The sequence below is a fragment of the Fistularia commersonii genome, chromosome 3 (genome assembly GCF_037954325.1).
Source record: "Fistularia commersonii isolate RoL2024-O1a breed Wild chromosome 3, RoL_Fcom_v1.0, whole genome shotgun sequence".
NCBI classification, from domain to species: Eukaryota; Metazoa; Chordata; class Actinopteri; order Syngnathiformes; family Fistulariidae; genus Fistularia; species Fistularia commersonii.
The window spans coordinates 19,164,191-19,182,280 of NC_141286.1; the positions used below are offsets into that span (position 1 = coordinate 19,164,191).

An 18,090-nucleotide genomic window follows, 5' to 3' on the forward strand; every position below is an offset into this window, starting at 1 on the left:
AAGGTGCTGGCTGTAAAAAAAATGGCAAATCTGCGAGGCCTCAGATAAATTGCTTTAAAATTTAGTCAGATACATCACTGTTCACCCTCACGACATCTCACACTGCCGGAACATCAAGTCTTTATTTTGCAACTGCAATTACCAGGACAGAATGTTGCACTGAAATATGCTTTCACTTTTTTCTCTTACAGCTTTCTGTGAGGAGGGCTGCCGGAGTGGAGGGACATGTGTGTCTCCAAACACCTGTGTGTGTCCTTCAGGATTCACAGGACGTCGTTGTGAGACAGGTACGGCTTTTAAGATCACACATGACCCCTCACCTGTCTGGCTTGTTAAAATACCCGTCTTAATCAAAGTCCTGCTGGTTCGCAATTGTTTTGTATCAAGGTTCAGTGGTGACATCAATGTATGGCCATTAGGTCAGTTTGAGTTCCTGTGTGTGTGTGTGTGTGTGGGAGCGCGCACACCGATACACACACCTCCATCTACAACGGTGTGTGATAAATTGGACTTTGCAGAGATTGAGGATCTCTGGAGAGCTGTAGAAAAGGACAGCCAATTCCTTCCTCCTCTTCTTTCCCTTCTTTCCCTTGCAACAGGTGCAATCATCTCTGTTTTTTGTCAAAAAGCAGTTCCATGGCTGCCATGGTTTCTCAACAATTACTGTAAAATGTGCATATAAGGCTTGACATTTTTAATTTCTTTACAGACAGAAATTATATGGACTGAAAACATAATCAGTGGCAGGGTGTGTGCAACTTGTTCCTTGAAAGCAGACAATCCCTTAAAATTAATGACATAAAAACCTAATTGGTCTGATTACTAATTAACTGTGCCAGCTAATTAATTTCTCTCACTATTCTCTCACAAAATGAAATGGTATATCCACAGATCAGTGGTTTGCCTTGACACAAACATTGAAGGGTTTTTTTGTTTTATTTTTTTATTTTTTGAGATTACTGCTGCTTTTGGAAATTCTGTTGCATTTGAACCACCCCTTTTGTTATCCAGCATGCACAAATCATTCCCTAAAAGACCTAAATCAGGAAGCAGCAATGGTCATCAAAGATTAAAAATGATGCAGATAAGAATGTGGCTATCTTGCCAAGTGGATAGAATGGCTTTCTGGTAATCGTAAGGTAAGACTCTCAGACTCTTTTACCAAGATTGTTTTGAAGTGCCCTTAAGTGAAACCTCAAATGTTCTTTTTCAGCTGATAAACAACTTGCATCACAGCCTCCAGCATCAGGTATTAAGTGTATAAATAAATGGCCGAATCAGGCATTATAAATTGTATTGGAGAAAAGCTCTTCATAAAGGAAGCCCATTTATTATCCCACCTGAACCTGTAGTGGAAGGCAAGTTGTTTTGCCTCCTCTGTCCTTTTTTGTGTTTTTGTTTGGTCATTTTTGTCAGAACATTGTTATGGTGTTTAGAAAGCTGCAGTTGAACACAAGAGTGAAAGGACTAAGAGTCAAATATATGTAGAGATATTCATAGCTCTCCAATTGTTATTATTATTATTATGTATTATTATTATGTATTATTGTTATTATTATTATTATTATTAGCAACAACAACAATGGTGATAATTAATTATAATAATAATAATAATAATAATAGCAGTAGCAATACTAACAGTAATAATACATATATTTATGAAGGCCTGTCCATCCAAGTGAGTTCGAAACAAAAGAGATGACTTGGGAGTTCTTTTCCGTAGCATTAGCAATATCTCAAGAACTTCTGATACAAGGCTGTCCGTCAAAAGGTTTTGTTTCCATTAGGGTATATATCTCACTATTTTTATTTCTATTTAAATAAATGTGAATAAATGTGAATAATTGAAATGATCAAATGTTCTTTTACTTTCTGTCAAAGCCTTTCAACAAAACCTCTCTGCAACTAAATAGAAATGCTTTCTTCACTGCTTCTTGGAAATGGCAAGGCCGTAATTCAATGTAAATAAAATCAAGCGATGACTAATTACAAATGTGCTAATAATTTCAATCCAAAGTCTTCATAATTTGCCCTATGCAATATATCTGTCAGCTACATTGTTTTTAATCGTGGTCTCTGTGCTTGTCTTTGCTTTCACCTGCACCTTTCTCTACAATCATCAAACTCCAGCTCTGCATGTCTTCCACATTTAGCAACACAAAATATCCACTGAAAAATATCTGTGCTGCATTTGCTGTTGCATTGAATTTGATTGGAGCTGAAGGGAAGCTCTTTTTAAACTATAAGCAGTTCTTCTGTTTTGCTGGTCTTTTTCGTCATGGATAACTGCTGGAGAGTGTTTGTTGGATTCACGTGTTTTATTCTGCAAATGCTTTTCTTAGAACTGAAAAGTGAAATTCTGACCTTTTGATGAACTTCTCTTTAAAATTATGGATTCCACTTTTATTGTCAGTGAAATAGTAAGGATAACCCAGAGCCCAAATGTGGATCCTACAAAAAGTTTAAAAATCATTTCAAAGGATCCTTTTTTATCACTCTAATATCTATATGATTATGATGTATTATGGTATGCAAAAATTCATACACAAATTAATTTTTCAATAATGCAAAGCTTAGGAAAAAAAATAATGAAATGAAAAACATTTGAATATTTCAAAGAATGGACATATTATTTCATTAAAAATAAGAAAGATGGAGAGAGTGAGAGAAAAAAGATAGAGAAATGTTTCTATGAGAAACATGTGGGGTTGCATGTATGAAATCAGTAGGAGTTAATGTCAAACTGTGACTATTTTTACTGTAGAGGCTGAAGAAGAAAGTGACTCTAAAGTGTTACTCACAAAGATGGGGATGTGGTAAAAGTGGTTTACTGAAGTTCATGGTCCAGTACACAGCAATCAAAGACAGGGAAATGAAATACAAGAATAATGGAAAATATTTGAGTCACAATACAGTGTAATAAGTGTAATAAAAACTCCAAGAACCATACACATGAAAAGAAAACACATTGAAAAACAAGATAAACAGGTGCTCCGGGAAATTCATTTACTTTTTCTGCAAAAGGGGTCTCTTTTTTAAATGAAATGAGACAGAAATTGAGTATCTTAAGTACAAAGACTAAAAAAAAAGTCGCAGTCTAACAGCCAATTCACCCCTCGTACCCAAGGGTTCTTCACTTCTGATGGCCTGTGGGGAGTTTCCGAATATATCTGCCAGGGTTGTGGGCGGGTATAGGTTATGATGGTTTGTTACGCAGATGGAAGAGTTTATCGGCGGAGACTAGTTTGAAGGGGGTTGTTTCTTATGGTGGAAAAAAAAAATTCATGTACAACCAAAAAGATATAACCAAATGTGAAATATTTTTGTAGCATACATTTATTATTGTAAAACTCATGCTCAGTCAAAATGCTGAAACAGTGATGTGACAAGAAACTCTGTACTGTAAGTCTACACACACATTACCATAAATAGTGTTTATTTCATTATTCATAATTTATTGACATAGCTCAGATAAGTAGTTATCTAATGCTCAGTAGACCATACACCATACCAAAATAATCCCAAAATAATAACTTTGTGGGTCAATTACCACTTTCTTTCCCATCATAACTTCAAAGCCCCTTATAGCAGAAGCTATATCTGTGTGAAAAAATATTTAAAAAAAAATTATAGGTACTGTTTTGCAGTTAAGAGTAACCTAGGATTGTTCAGCTTCTTATCTTTTGTATTAGGTTGAAAAATTGATGGCAGGTTTTAATATCGAACTTTGATATTCTGGGCTACTGAAACAAGAATTGGTGAATAATGTGATTATATATATATATAAGTTAGTTAGATAGCCACAAGAGGGAACAAGGCTGGATGTATGGTGTATCCAGGTAATAAACGTGGCATACCATCCCCCACCCATATACAGTATAATGATTTCAATCCATCCATCATCCTTCTTCCGCCACTTATTGTATACTCAGGGTCGTGGGGGAGCTGGAGCCTATCCTAGCTGTCATCGGGTGAGAGGCGGGGTACACCCTGGATCGCTCATCAGTCAATCGCAGGGCCACATACAAACACGGACAACATTCACTCACTCATTCGGGGCAATTTCCCCCATTTTTCCCATCAACCTGCAACCTGAAACCGGAGAACCCTCGCAGGTCCCCTTGTCTGAATCCAACCAGGGTACTTCATGCTGTGAGGCCAAACCGTTTACCACTGGGCCACAATGCCGCTTGTTTGTTTGTTTGTTTGTTATTTTGGTCTGTTATTCTGTTGACCCTGACTCTGTCTGTCTGTCTTGGAACACATTTGGTTATTTCTACTTGCCTACATGCTGGGTTCACTTCCTGTGCATGCAGGATTCAGTGGCAGAGGCACTGCGGAAGTATGAAAATGTATGTAATGCATCCATTAAGGCATTTAAAGACACACAAACAGCCAGTAATTATTGAAAAGAGATATTCCAAGTGGTGTGCACAAGGGAGAGTGTCTGTTGCAAAAGATGGTGATACCTTTGGCATTTACTGTTGCTAAGTTCCCAATGAGCTCAAGATAAAGTTGTAAATTAGCCCTTATGATAAAAAATACTGTCAATCTTAATTAGTCATTTCTTAGTATCCAATTACTTCTGAGTGATTTGGTGGACTAATCAGATTTCCCATTTTTTAGGTTGTAAGATGTGTGACTAATTTTTGTGGATGGGGGTTAAAATGTTGACCATCAGGTCAGTTATAGGCAGCTTTAACAAATTGCAGAAATTACTAGTTATTTAATTGAACACAGACCTAATGTCTTGAGGCCTCAACATATTTTGGTGCTGAAAAGCCACAGTATTAAACAAAATGAAAGACACAAATAGTTTTATTTTACACTAGAATGGAAAGGAAACTTTGAATGTCTGACTTACTTCTCTCATTCCTGACACTTTTCAGAAAGATTGGTGGAGAGTGTTCAAGTTTATTTGTATGAGTGCCAGATTGTACCACAGCAAGGTCACCTGTCTGCTTCACTGTCATACAGAGAGAAGTAAGGCATCCAAAACAAACACTTTAGCTAACAAATACTTTCAAAGCACTATGCAGTCATAGGACTTATTATTTTTGAATGAACTGACCTTTTACTGCTTTTGAATAAAAACTTCTTACAGAACAAGAGACTTGCATGTGTTTAAGTGGAACAACATCTTTCTGTTATTATACATTAGGTGCTGTGACCAGTCACACACTTGATGTTACACATTTGATTTTACAGTCTCTTTGCTTATCGCAAGTTTGGTTCATCAATCAAAAGGATATCGTGCTTTGAAGGATTGTTTTAAAACTCAAGGGTAACATACCAAAGTTACGAGAGAATAACACGGGACGCCTAAATTGTTTTTTTTTTTTGTTTTTTTTTAGATGACATGTGTACATTGGATCTATGTTTGTGGCAAACTCTGGCATCTGTAGTTTAAACATAACAGGTACAACTGTGCTCACAAATGGTATCACTTAGTGGAGACCTTTTAAAGAGAACGATGTTTTCCCAAACTCGGGTCAAACTTTTACATGTATGGAAAGATGAAACATAATTACCAAAGAAGGATAATTGAACATTTAGGGATCTGTGGTGTTGGTTTCAAAACTATGATGTACAAGGTTTTACATCTTCTATGAACTAGAAGCTGGTGATCCAGCACCAGGCTCATTGTGCATCAGGATATGTTTGTCAAATACACTTTGTTGTTCAATGCTTCTAATCAAGCCAACATGTTAGAACTGTTACATTTACAGTGCAGCGTGAGATAATGTCAATAACAACCATCTCAGGTGGAGTAAAACAGGCTGAGGAAGGTAGGGGGCAATTTCCGAGAGGTGGAGTTCAAGGGGATGTCGTGGAATGAGAGCCAGACCTTCTGCCCAGGCGAATAGATGGGAGCAGGAGTCCGCCTCCGGTCAGCAAAGTGGCTGCTCTGCGGCAGATCGAAGTGACACAATCTCTCTCTTCGGTGGGGAGGAGTTGTGGCTGGTAGCCCAGGGAGACCTCAAAGGGGGACAGATCAGTGGCAGCAGATGTATGCGAGTTGTGAGCACACTCAACCCAGGGGAGGAACTGGCACCATTCAGAGAGGGTTAGTGGACGTGAGGCATCAGAGGGGGGGCTCAGGTTTCATCTAAACAGCACCGCAGGGTCGTTACAATAGCAATAGAGAGAGTAAGAGGCTGAACAGGTGTCTGGTATGTTAGAGTAGCATATTAACATCTATTCAGATAACTATAGCGTAAACAACATATCATTAAAGTTTAGCAAATTCTCAATCTCACTCCAAATCACTAAATCCGTTGAATTTTTCATCCTCTGCGTCACTTCTGAGCAACTCGGCCAACTCCGGAGGTAAACGGCACGCTCCTTCGTCTTCTGCGTGACTGTTTTTGGGACATGGTTGTCTATGCTCTGATAGAGAGGTGGTGGCGTAGCATGAAGCGGTAACACCAAGCAGGCTCTACCGTAAAGTAATTTATATTCATCTCCTTGGCAACTAGCTGGGCCTGGAGACATTCAAGCACCCATTTGTGAACTTGTTCCTCTAGTTTTGGGCGTCTAGCTGTTTTTGCTTTCTTCATTGCAGTTAGGGTATCCTCCGCTTTTCGCCAGTTCCTCACTAGTTTCTCACTCACTCCAAACTTTCTTTCTGCTGCTCGGTTAACATTTTTAGCTGCATATTCCCCTACTTGCAGATTGTAACCTCGAGTATATGAGTTTCCTTTTGGGGGTATTTGTGTTCAGTCTTTTTCAGTTGTCTTTATATGTTGACGTTTAAATTTTCCGTGGTACAGGAGTAATAGGAGTAGCAGATACTCGCACCTAGAGCACACTGTCGTAGCTGTCTGTCAAAATAACGAACATATGAAATTACCGTAGTTATTTAATATATAAATTGAATGTGAGTATAAGTCAAAGGACCAGCCAGACCATGAGAAAAAGTGTGACTTATAGTCCGAAACAGAGAAACCAATGCCGATTTTAATGCCAAAACCCTGCTGTGAACTGTTCACATATGAAAAATGAACAGTTTGTGTCTTGGCAGTGCCAGGATCCTTAACACACTTTCCATGGTCCTAGAATTTGCCAAAGGAAGATAACAAATCTAATGATAAAAATACATTTTTAGTGGAAATCAGTGTTTTAAATTGATGCAATTAATTTAAATCAATATATGAAAAAAAATATAACTGCAGAGGATGCATTACAAAAGTAAAACAAAAGGAAACAAAAATAAAACATTAAGTATTTATGCCACGTGATTGATTGGGAAAATTGAATATTTTGCGGGGACACATACATTTTTAAATCAATATGTTCCTGTTAAGATGCAGGTCAGAATATATGGTCTCATCATCATTCCTTAACTCAGACAGATTTATGGATGCAAGAGCTCTATGCTGACTTGATGTGCAAGGTGAGGCATGATCTGTGCCTCTGCACATGCTTTAATATATGTCAAGCTCTTTGTGGAAATAATTTTCACCACTGCATCACAATTGTCATGGGGTAGTGCCTTACTTTAAACAATGCTTTCCAACCTTTTAACAAACAAATTTCAGAAATACTGTTAATTGAGTCAATCAGAGGAGCTTTAAATCTTTATGGTACATCTCTGAGCCATTCTATATGATCTTATTTCTGTTTTGCAAACATGCGGCATTGCTTATTTGTTGAAGATTTAGCTGCTCTCAGTCATGAGTCACATCTAATCTTTATTACTTTTCAGTAGCATTTCAGAGAGGGAATCTTTTCAGTGTAGCTCTAACTGGATCTCTGACCTGAAAGGATGATAGAGGGCAGCCCTCCGGGCAGCTGTCATATCCTATTACTTATAGCACACAGGGCCAGCAAGAAAACCAAATCACACCCTGTTCAACCGCTTGCCCTGAGACTCTTAGTTTAGTTTAAAGACTGTAATTTGGAAAAGCTGCATGTTTATGTCATGAGAACATGCTACATCAGCATCAAGAGCTTTAAAAAAAGTGGAGCGATATTGATGTCCCACAATTCTCGGTGCTCATTGAATTGTTTTTATTGAAAAGAAATTAAAATGCCTTATGGCAAGAAAAAAAAAAAAAAAAAAAAAGAAATACTTGGAAAACAAAAATATATAACGCTTTTTTTATCCACTAAATTTGTATGATTATGATTCCACCAGGATGTTGCTTTATCTTTCACTGAATGAAGTGACAAGGTCAGTTGTATATGAGATATGTCACCCCCCCCTACACACACACACACACACACATGACCAAAGGACACTATTTATTTGTAATCCATCAAAATAAAATGTTTTTAAGAGACACAATTTCAAACCAGAAATTGTCACCTGAAGTAAAAAAAATACAGTGGGAAGAACAAGTATTTGATACACTGCTGATTTTTCAGCCTTACCAACTTACAAAGCATGTAGAGGTCTGTAATTTTATCTTAGGTATTCTTCAACTGTGAGTGTTGGAATCTAAAATAAAAATCAAGAAAATCACATTGTATGATTTTTAAATAATTGATATTTTAATGCTAACTTTTTTATTGCATGACATAAGTATTAGATCACCTACCAACCAGAAAGAATTGCAGCTCTCTCAGACCTATTAGTTCTTTAAGAAACCCTCCTGTTTTCCACTCATTACGTGTATAAACTGCACCAGTTTGAACTTCTTACCTGTAAAATAGACACCACTCCTCACACTTAATCAAACAAACTCCAACCTCTCCATAATGATCAGGACCAGAGAGCTGTGTAAGGACATAAAATTGTAGACCTGCACAAGGCTGTGATGGGCCACAGGACAATAGGCAAGCAGCTTGGTGAAAAGGTAACAACTGTTGCACAAGCATTAGAATATGGAAGAAGTTCAAGAATGACAGTCTATCTCTCTCAGTGTGGGGCTCCATGCAAGATCTCCCCTCCCGGGGCATCAGTGATCATGAGGAAGATGAGGGATCATTTTTCAGAAATAGGAAGATCTCATGCTCGAGCTTTTTGACTGGAACTAGTTGGAAAAGCACCTCTGTTGTTGGAACAGCAAAAAATCTCACCAACATAATTTTATCACAACATATTTCCCACATCTTAACTTGGGAATGCTAGAGCGTATCCTAGCTCCCACCGGGTGAGAGACAGGGTACAACATGGTTGGCAGTAAATATATATATATATGTGGCACACATATACTCATTTGCATATTTTGGCAGTTTTTCCCAATTTGGGGGAATTTTTGCCTGTTTTTGGACTGTGTAAGGACATGCAAACTCCTCAACATGAAAACTCCACACAGAAATGTCCCCTGATGGAATCGACAAGGGTCCTTCGTGCTGCGAGCACTGGGCTACTATGCCTCCTGCTCTACATATTTCCCACTTGGTAATTAACTCCCATGCCCTGAGGTCAAATTGTAGACTAGCTTATCTACAATAGATGTGTACAGTAGATGTGTCTGGGAAATTAGGCTTCTCTTTCAGTGAGTTGAGAACATATCTATACAGACACGCTAGTTTAATGAGCGATCCCAGTCTTTGTTGGTGTTTTTGCTACACTTTACATTTAGGTGATTTAATAGTGACTGAAGGTCATGGTACATTTGAGAATGGTGTGTGTGTGTGTGTGTGTGTGTGTGTGTGTGTGTGTGTGTGTGTGTGTGTGTGAGTGTGAGTGTGTGAGAAAGAGAGTATACAGGTATTGCTGCAGTTGAGGAGCAGACTAACTTCATACATAATGAATGAGAGAGATTTACTCTCCTCAGAACAACTGAGACCTAGCGCCTCTGGTTTGGGCATGTGCATGTGTCCATATGTCAAAGACAAAGCAGACAGTGTAGAAATGACTTGGTGATAGAAGGAAAAAAAGAGCAGTGCAGACTTCTCCAACAATATGCTGTGAACATAAAGACTTTCATCCCAGATGTGGCAACCCTGTCCCTGCCATAGTGGCACACTAATGTGGGGAGTTTGCCATACTGAAAAAAACACAGTTAAAATAGAGAATGGAAGAAACAGGAAGAAAACAAAAAACACCATACATATGAACTGACACTTCATGACCATGAAATCAAACTGAGAATCATGCTGACTGGTATATGTGTGTGTATGTTTCTTTAGATATCGACGAGTGTGCAGAGGGCTTGATTGAGTGTCACAACCACTCTCGCTGTGTCAACTTGCCTGGCTGGTACCACTGTGAATGCAGAAGTGGTTTCCATGACAATGGATCCTATCTACTTGATGGAAGCTCCTGCATTGGTGAGCATACTTTGAATTTAAAACATTCTTATGACAGCTCTTCTGCCTCTGCATACCTTCTACCACAAAGGAAATATCCACTTCCTCTTCCAATATTAAATTTGAAATGTTTGTGATGTGATGACAAATTACAGCAGGACTTGCACTCTTGCTTAACTTTTGAAAAAAATGATCTATAATTTTCTTGTTTTTTTTGTAATTTAGTTGTTTTTTCCCCAAGACACTATACCTGTTTTCTAGTTTAAATTGCTGTGGTACTATCTTGCAAACATAGAAATACACTTGCATGCTTTCCATCAATCTTTCACAGAAAGGAAGTCACAGAAAGGAAAGAGGCAAGTCAGACATTCAGAGTTTTCTTTTGTTTCCTCGTTTTTCTATCATCAAATGTAAAACAAAACTATCTATATCTTTCATTTTGTTCAATACTGTGGCTTTTCAGCGCTGAAATGTGGTGAGTGTATATGTGATTATGAGTCTTTTTGCCCCAAGCAAATGTAATAGAATTAGTTGTGGATGTTTATTTGCGATTAATCCAAACAACAGCAGCTATTCTCCCTCTCTTTCTTTCTCTCTCTCTCTACACATATCTATCTATCTATCTATCTATCTATCTATCTATCTATCTATCTATCTATCTATCTATCTATCTATCTATCTATCTATCTATCTATCTATCTATCTATATATCTATATATCTATCTATATATCTATATATCTTCTATCTTCTTTTCCATTTGGCTACTCCCTTCTGGGTGTATATATATTGCATATATACAATGGGGAGAGGAGGAAGGTGTGTTCGTAAGCAGAGATAGAAGAGGAAGGGGAAGAGTCTGGGACTGAGAGTAGGGACTTTGAATATTGGGACTATGACAGTTGGATAGAGAGTTAGTCGACATGATGCAGAGAAGGAAAGGGGATACACTGTGTGTCCAGGAGACCAGGTGGAAAGGTAGTAAGGCTAGACACTTAAGAGCAGATTTGAACCCATCTATTGGGTTCAAGTATGGAGACTGGCTAGGTCACTCAAGGACCTTGAGATGATTCTTACGGAGCCACTCCTTAGGTGCTCAGGCTGCTTGCTTTGGGTCGTTGTCATGCTGGAAGATCCAGCCACGACCCATCTTCAAGGCTCTTGCTGAGGGAAGGATGTTGTTGGCCAAGATCTTGCAATACAGGGCCCCATCCATCCTCCCCTCAACACAGTGCAGTCTCTCTGTCCCCTTTGCAGAAAAGCATCCCCAAAGAATGATGTTTCCACCTCCATGCTTCATGGTTGAGATGGTATTCTTGAGGTGGCACTCATCCTTCTTCCTCCTCCAAACACAGCGAGTGGAGTTTAAAGCCCTATTTTTGTCTCATCAGATCCCGTGACCTTCTTCCATTCCTCCAGCTTGCCTATTGTCCTATAGCCCATCCTAGCCTTGTGCAGGTCTACAATCTTATCCCTGATGTACTTACACTGCTCTCTGGTCTTGGCCATTGTGGAGAGATTGAAGTTTGTTTGATTGAGTGTGTGGACTGGTTCCTTTTATACAGGTAAGGAGTTCAAACTGGTGCAGTTAATACACAAAATGAGTGGAGAACAGTAGAGCTTCTTAAAGAAGAACCAATAGGTCTGTAAGAGCTACAATTCTCACTGGTTCTTGGGTGATCAAGTACTTATGTCATGCAATAAAAAGCAAATAAATTATTTAAAAATTGTACAATGTGGTTTTCTCGATTTTAATTTTTGGTTCCGACACTCACAGTTGAAGAATACCTTAGTTAAAATTACAGACCTTACAGATGCTTTGTAAGTTGTAAAGGCTGAAAAATCATCAGTGTATCAAATACTTGTATTATATATACAGTATATACCAGAAGAAATTTAAAATGTAAAATTTAAAAAATTGAAATTAATATTGGAGAAGAAAAGCACATTACAATTTGAGGGAATAACTGCTCTATATAACCTCTCTCTCTCGATCTCTCTCTCTCTTTACAGTATATACAGGGCGAGAGCGAGATTGGGGGGCACACACACACACACACACAAGCCTCCTAATTCCCATAGCTCTTGTTTGGATTGTTACCTGTCATCATGTCTCATTGTATAATGATCGACATGACCTCTGCTACATGACTGTGAAACTAGGTCCCCTGACTGAAAATGGCTGTTTTTTGCATACATTCAGTAATTACATTTGTTGTGTGTTTACTGAACTGGAACTATATCAGAACTGATTCTTGTTTCAAGTCCTTTCTGAGGCCATATGTTTTGGTTGGACCGTTGCCCATCTATATTTCACTGTTGGCAAATTGTTTCATTCAGCAATGGCACATGCTCATATAGCTGTAATAACCATGAAGATCATATGTCCACATTTTTATGAGTGCCATTGATTTATGAATAAAAACATGCAATATTCATTCTAACAACATTCAAGGCTGTACCCTTGTTTCATTATATTTGTGCATATTGCATATTTGCCCTGTGCAGAGAGCCAAATGGTTTCATTTAGCAAGAGAGTACCTGGTTGTAACTGCGTCACTTAGTTATGGGTCTCCTCATATATTTTAGCATGCTGTGTAGTTTACCTTAGACTGCAAAGTAGATGTGAGCTATAAATTGGGTGACACTTGTCACTAATCTCAGGACTACAGCTTTTTATGAGCAGAGTGCCGACGCAATAAAGTATCACAACGACGTTAATCAGATCAGGCTTGTCCTGAACCAGCTGGCACTTTAAATTCAGCGATTGAGATCTTGATCACAGGGTGTTTGTTATTGTCTTTATGTCCTACATTTCTCACAGTTAAGTCTGGATTCGATAAACAGTTTCTAGTTAGTGAGGAAGAACAAACACATTCATTGCCAATACTTTATACTGTCAATGCAGTCTAGAGGTGAATTATGAGAGGAAAACGCTTTGATGACGAGTCCAATGTAGATGTTATCATTGCATTTTTAATGCAATTTTTTTAATTTTCACTTTTTTTTTTTATTTCACAAGCTGCAATCTAATGGTATGCAACACACTGCAGTTGTGATCTGGAATGGAGAATTTTTTAGGAGTCTCTCTCGATTTCGTCATTGACAAAAACAAATGGTTTTATACCTGTTAGACTACATGCATACATGCACCACATTTCATCCCTCCACCATGAAGTCTCTAAGGCAGCAGTTAAAATAAGTACAAATGACAATTTAATCGTTAATTTCTACTCGAAAATTTCCCGGACAGAGGTGCATCTAAACAGAAATAGTTTTATTTAGTAATGCGAGGCCCCCTTCAAAGCAGACAGCAACTGTGAGTTGACCATAAAAATCAATTATTGGCTGCAATTTGTTCAAGAGTTTAATGTTGTTAGAGAGAATCAGTGAGCTAATTTAATATTTACACTTTCGTATGTGCATATTCAGACTTGTAAAATTTGGGACTGAGCACCAGATATTTAAGGAAGAAGCTATTTGAACTCATATATTGACTTCATATAATTTTGTTTTTCAAAAGAACAAGTTAATAATTGATATATCAATGCTTTTTCTGAACAGCCAATTCAGCCTATTTATAAGAAATGCCACACATTGCTGCAAATTGGAGAATACAGTAAATTGATGTTTGTGAATATTACCCAGCCTCAAGGGGCCACAAGCCATGCTCTTCCTTAGTTGGTCCCAAACCCTGATAAATGCAAATGAATGTCATTTGACATACAACTTTGTGTTAAACTGAACGTCGTAATCCAACGTACTTGACTTCCATACCGGATCAGCCAAGGTTATCAACAACAATCGGCATCCATGGTAACTTTCTGGGGACCGGTGTTAATTTGGCTGCTATGGGTCAAAGACAGAATGGTCAAAGTCATGTTTAGAGAAAGGATTTTGAATGTTGGCACTATGACAATAAAGCTGGAGAGTTGTGGACATGAAGTAAAGGAGGAAGGCGGATATACTGTGTGTCCAGGAAACCAGGTGGAAAGGCAGCAAGGCTAGAAGCTCAGGAGTGGGATTTAATTTGTCCTGTCATGGTATTGATGGGAGAAGGAATGTAATAGGAGTCTCTTAGGAAGGTTACTAAGATAAAAAGAACATCAGATAAAGCTGGAAATTGAGGGTATGATGCTCAGTGTTGTGAGTGGTTTACGCCACAGGAAGAATATGAATTGGAACAGATGGAGACCCGTTTTAGTGAGCTAGATGAAGGGATGCAGAGTTTCCACTGGGGTGAGAACAAGGTAATTGGTGCACATTGCAATTGACATTTTGGTGCAGGCAACAGTGGTGTGCATCTTTGGTACCCAGGATAGGAATGCAGCAGGACAGATGCCAAAATAATGGAATGGATATAATGAGTACTCTCCTTCAGAAGAGGCAGGGGCATAGGGTAACTTATCAGGGTGAAAGTAGAGGCACACAGGGGGCCTACATCTTGTATCGATGATGAAAACTGACAGGGGTAGGTGAGACCGTCGTCAGATAGCATAGGGTGGTTGTGTCAAGGATGACTCTGGTAGCAAAGAAAATTAAGAAGACAAAGCCAGAGCAGAGAAGAAGTAGTAGAAACTGAAAAAGGAAGAGTGTGTGTGGTATTCAGGGAGGAATTGAGACTGTCTCTGGATGGTCAGAATGAGCTTCCAAGTGACTGGACAACTACAGCTAATGTGATCAGGGAGACATGCAGACAGGCATGACAGTACTTGGCATGTCATCTCGAACAAAAGTAGATAACAATATTAAGTGGTGGAATGATAAAGTGCAGGAGTTTATACAGAGAAAGGGGTCGCTAAGAAAAAGCGGGACACTAAAGAGAGCAGACAGGAGTACAAGGAGATGCAGTGCAAGGTAACAGTAGAGATGGTAATGGCCAAAAATAAGCAGTACAGTGACCTGAATGATAGGTTGGACGGTAAAGGATGAAATGAATGAATGTTTTATACAGGTTGGCAAAACAGAGATAGAGATGGAGAGACATGTAGCAGGTTCAGATGATTAAGGATAGGGGTGGAAATACACAGGCAGGTGCCAGAAGTGTGATGGGAAGATGGAAAGAGTGCTTTGTAGAGTTGATGAATGAAATAAATGAGAGTGAATGACGAGTAGCAGAGATGACCGTAGTGGAGCATGAAGTAGGAGTGATGAGTAAATGTTGAGTGAGGAGGCCATTGGAGAGATAAAGAAATAAAAAGCAGTTGGTAAAGCCTGTTAAGGTATGGAAGTGTCTCAGGGAGGTGGTAGCTGTTTTTGACTGTTTGAGGCTGTTTTTTTGTTGTTTTTTTTCGGGGGGGGGGGGGGGGGGGGGTCTTTTGTTTATTCTGCCTCCAAGACCGAAAAGTTTTCTTTGTCTGTCCATGGATATCATGGATAGAATCAGCAGCTGAAAGCAGTTGTCCTTTTGCTTTTTTCCCTACGCTATGCGCTGCAGAGGTTGCATTGCCAAATTAATGTATTATGTTAAAAGCCTGGGGGTAGAGATGTGCCTTTAATAAACAGATTTTGCATTAAGATAAGGATAATAACTCCTCTGACTCCCTGTAGAAGCTGTGTGTGCATCAATTCCTCTTTCTCCCTCGCTGTCTCAGTAATTGACATGACCTTTCCTTATGGGCTGCCTGGAGATATAACAAATAAATATAATTTAAATACCCAAATACTGAGCTCTCTGATGCTTTTTAATTGGAAACATCTTTCAGAGGGATTTCTTCATTTCCTGTTACCATGTGTCGGTGTCTGTGGTTGTTTAAATACATTTTTTCATAGTGAGTATGTTAATTAGTGTCTTCATGTTAAACACAACATGAAGGTGTGAGTGTAGGTTTTCTTGTTAGGTTTAGGCTATACTCGGCCAAAGGGGGGGTTGTGTTTGGTTCCTTTTCCATAATTGGCATGCATAAAATTGGGTCTTCTTTAAGCAGAGGGTTGTGGCTGAATGAGGTGAATCATGAAAAGCATTAATCCATCAGCAGTAGAGTACAGAATATCATACTGCTGGAGATTTCATGTTGGGTATGTAAATAGTCTGTTGCCGGAACAATAGATTCACAACTGAGCTGCTTTCCTCTGCCTCCTTATCCACCAACATGACACTGCAAACAATTATTGTTTGGTATTCAGCTTTTTGACAGTTTATTGTCATGGTTTGTGGAGCATTAGCATTAGCTCAGTCTTGCATCCTCTTTGAGTGGGTCTGCTTGTCAGATATCTCAATGATGTTCCCTTAAGGAAATTAAAAGAAAAAGAAAAATGAGGCAAATGATTTTCTTATGTGCATAAATCAAATTGATGCTACATACACATACAAACTGGCTTACAACATTTTATTTTATTTTATTATTTTTTTTTAATTTTATTTTATTTTATTTTATTTTATTTTATCTTATTTTATTTTATTTTCATAAAATTTAATCAATATAGAAATCCAACTATATATTTCAATTGCCTCAGAATCCAGATGTGGCGCCCATAAATTGTTATGGAAATTCATCATTTAGGTGTGTTTGTTGCAGAATGGAACACAGCAAGCAAATCTCCACTTTTGGTGCAGAGAAATTTGAGCCCATGATGGTGGTGCAGTGGATGGTGGGAGAAGTATTTAAGGCGTGTTGTTAATAATAGAGAAACACCAGTCAACACAGAGACGGCTTCTACATCAGTTCTCTTTGGTTTAGTTCTATTTTGGCATTCTGCTGCTAGAGCTGCACATTCTCTCTATTTCATTATCTAACACAGTGGTCCCCAACCTTTTCACCACCGCAGACCGGTCACCGCATGACAATTTCACTGCAGCCCGGGGGTGGCCTCAGAGCACTCTGACTCGTGACTGTTTGCTATCATAACGTTTAAATATCCCTTCAAAATAAGAGTCAGATATGACACCAATATATTTATGAAGAAAATCTTTATTTACATGAACATTTCAAACATTTCATAATATGGAGTCAATGTCAAGAAACCTTAATAGTGCATTCGCATTGACTGATGTGGGGGCCCTCAGTAATGTGTTTCTATTTTTTTTATTTCAAAATACCGGTTGCCGCATATTATGCAGAGTGGGCTTGGTATGTGATATCACCTACCAGGATAAAACAGTATTTCAAGTAGGACTCCTGGTATTGTCTGTTAAAAGCTGTCTTTTTAGGCTCTTCCCCTGTCTCTTCACTGGGTCTTTTCCCCGTCTCAAAGAAACTCTCCAAAGGAGTCTGTTTCTTACTCATTTTGTTAGCTTGTTCAGTTTTGGCGCACAAGTGACACAGACGTCACCGGGAGAATAATTTTTCAAAATAAAAGGTTTTTCAAAATAAAAGATTGTCCAGACTTGGATAATACATAAAGCGGAAATAATTAATTATTTCTTGTGCGGTCCGGTACCAATTTATCCACAGACCGGTATCGGTCTGCAGCCCGGGGGTTGGGGACCACTGATCTAGCGCAACAACATGTTTTTTGGCCCTTGAAATAGTCTAAGAATAAAGCATTAAATATTTATCTTCAGGCTTTTTTTTCTCATTGTCAGGAGGAATTTGTGCTGTTTCCAAAGTCTGTATTAATACTGGTGTTATCGAAAACACTGGGCATTGCAAGAAAAGAAATCTGATCTGGGCCCCGCATCCTCATCCCCCCCCCCCTGCCCACCAGCAACTTCTAAGGACAGCCCCCCCTTCACCTCACCATCCCATCTCCTCAAATCCAGACACAACTACTACCTGCCCTCCCTCCCCCTGCCAATCAGCAGCTGCTGAGGACAACCTCCTCTCCACCACACCATGGCCTCACTCCTACCTCCAGCCAGTTGCGGAGGGAGTTCTCCAGGAGCAAAGCCAGTGGGTCAGATAACATCAGCCCTAAGAGCCTCAAGGTGTGTGCTGGGCAGTTTGCTA

General features: G+C 38.8%; 1 protein-coding gene across 1 annotated transcript in view; it reads left to right on the forward strand.

Moving 5' to 3' along the window:
- LOC147235776 (protein kinase C-binding protein NELL1-like) overlaps window positions 1-18,090 on the forward strand; it is a 218,364-nt gene that overhangs the window by 183,871 nt on the left and 16,403 nt on the right. The window contains exons 15-16 of the mRNA XM_086143989.1: window positions 192-287; window positions 10,084-10,224. Of these exons, the coding sequence (XP_086000115.1) occupies window positions 192-287; window positions 10,084-10,224 (237 nt within the window). The remainder of the gene's footprint in view (window positions 1-191; window positions 288-10,083; window positions 10,225-18,090) is intronic.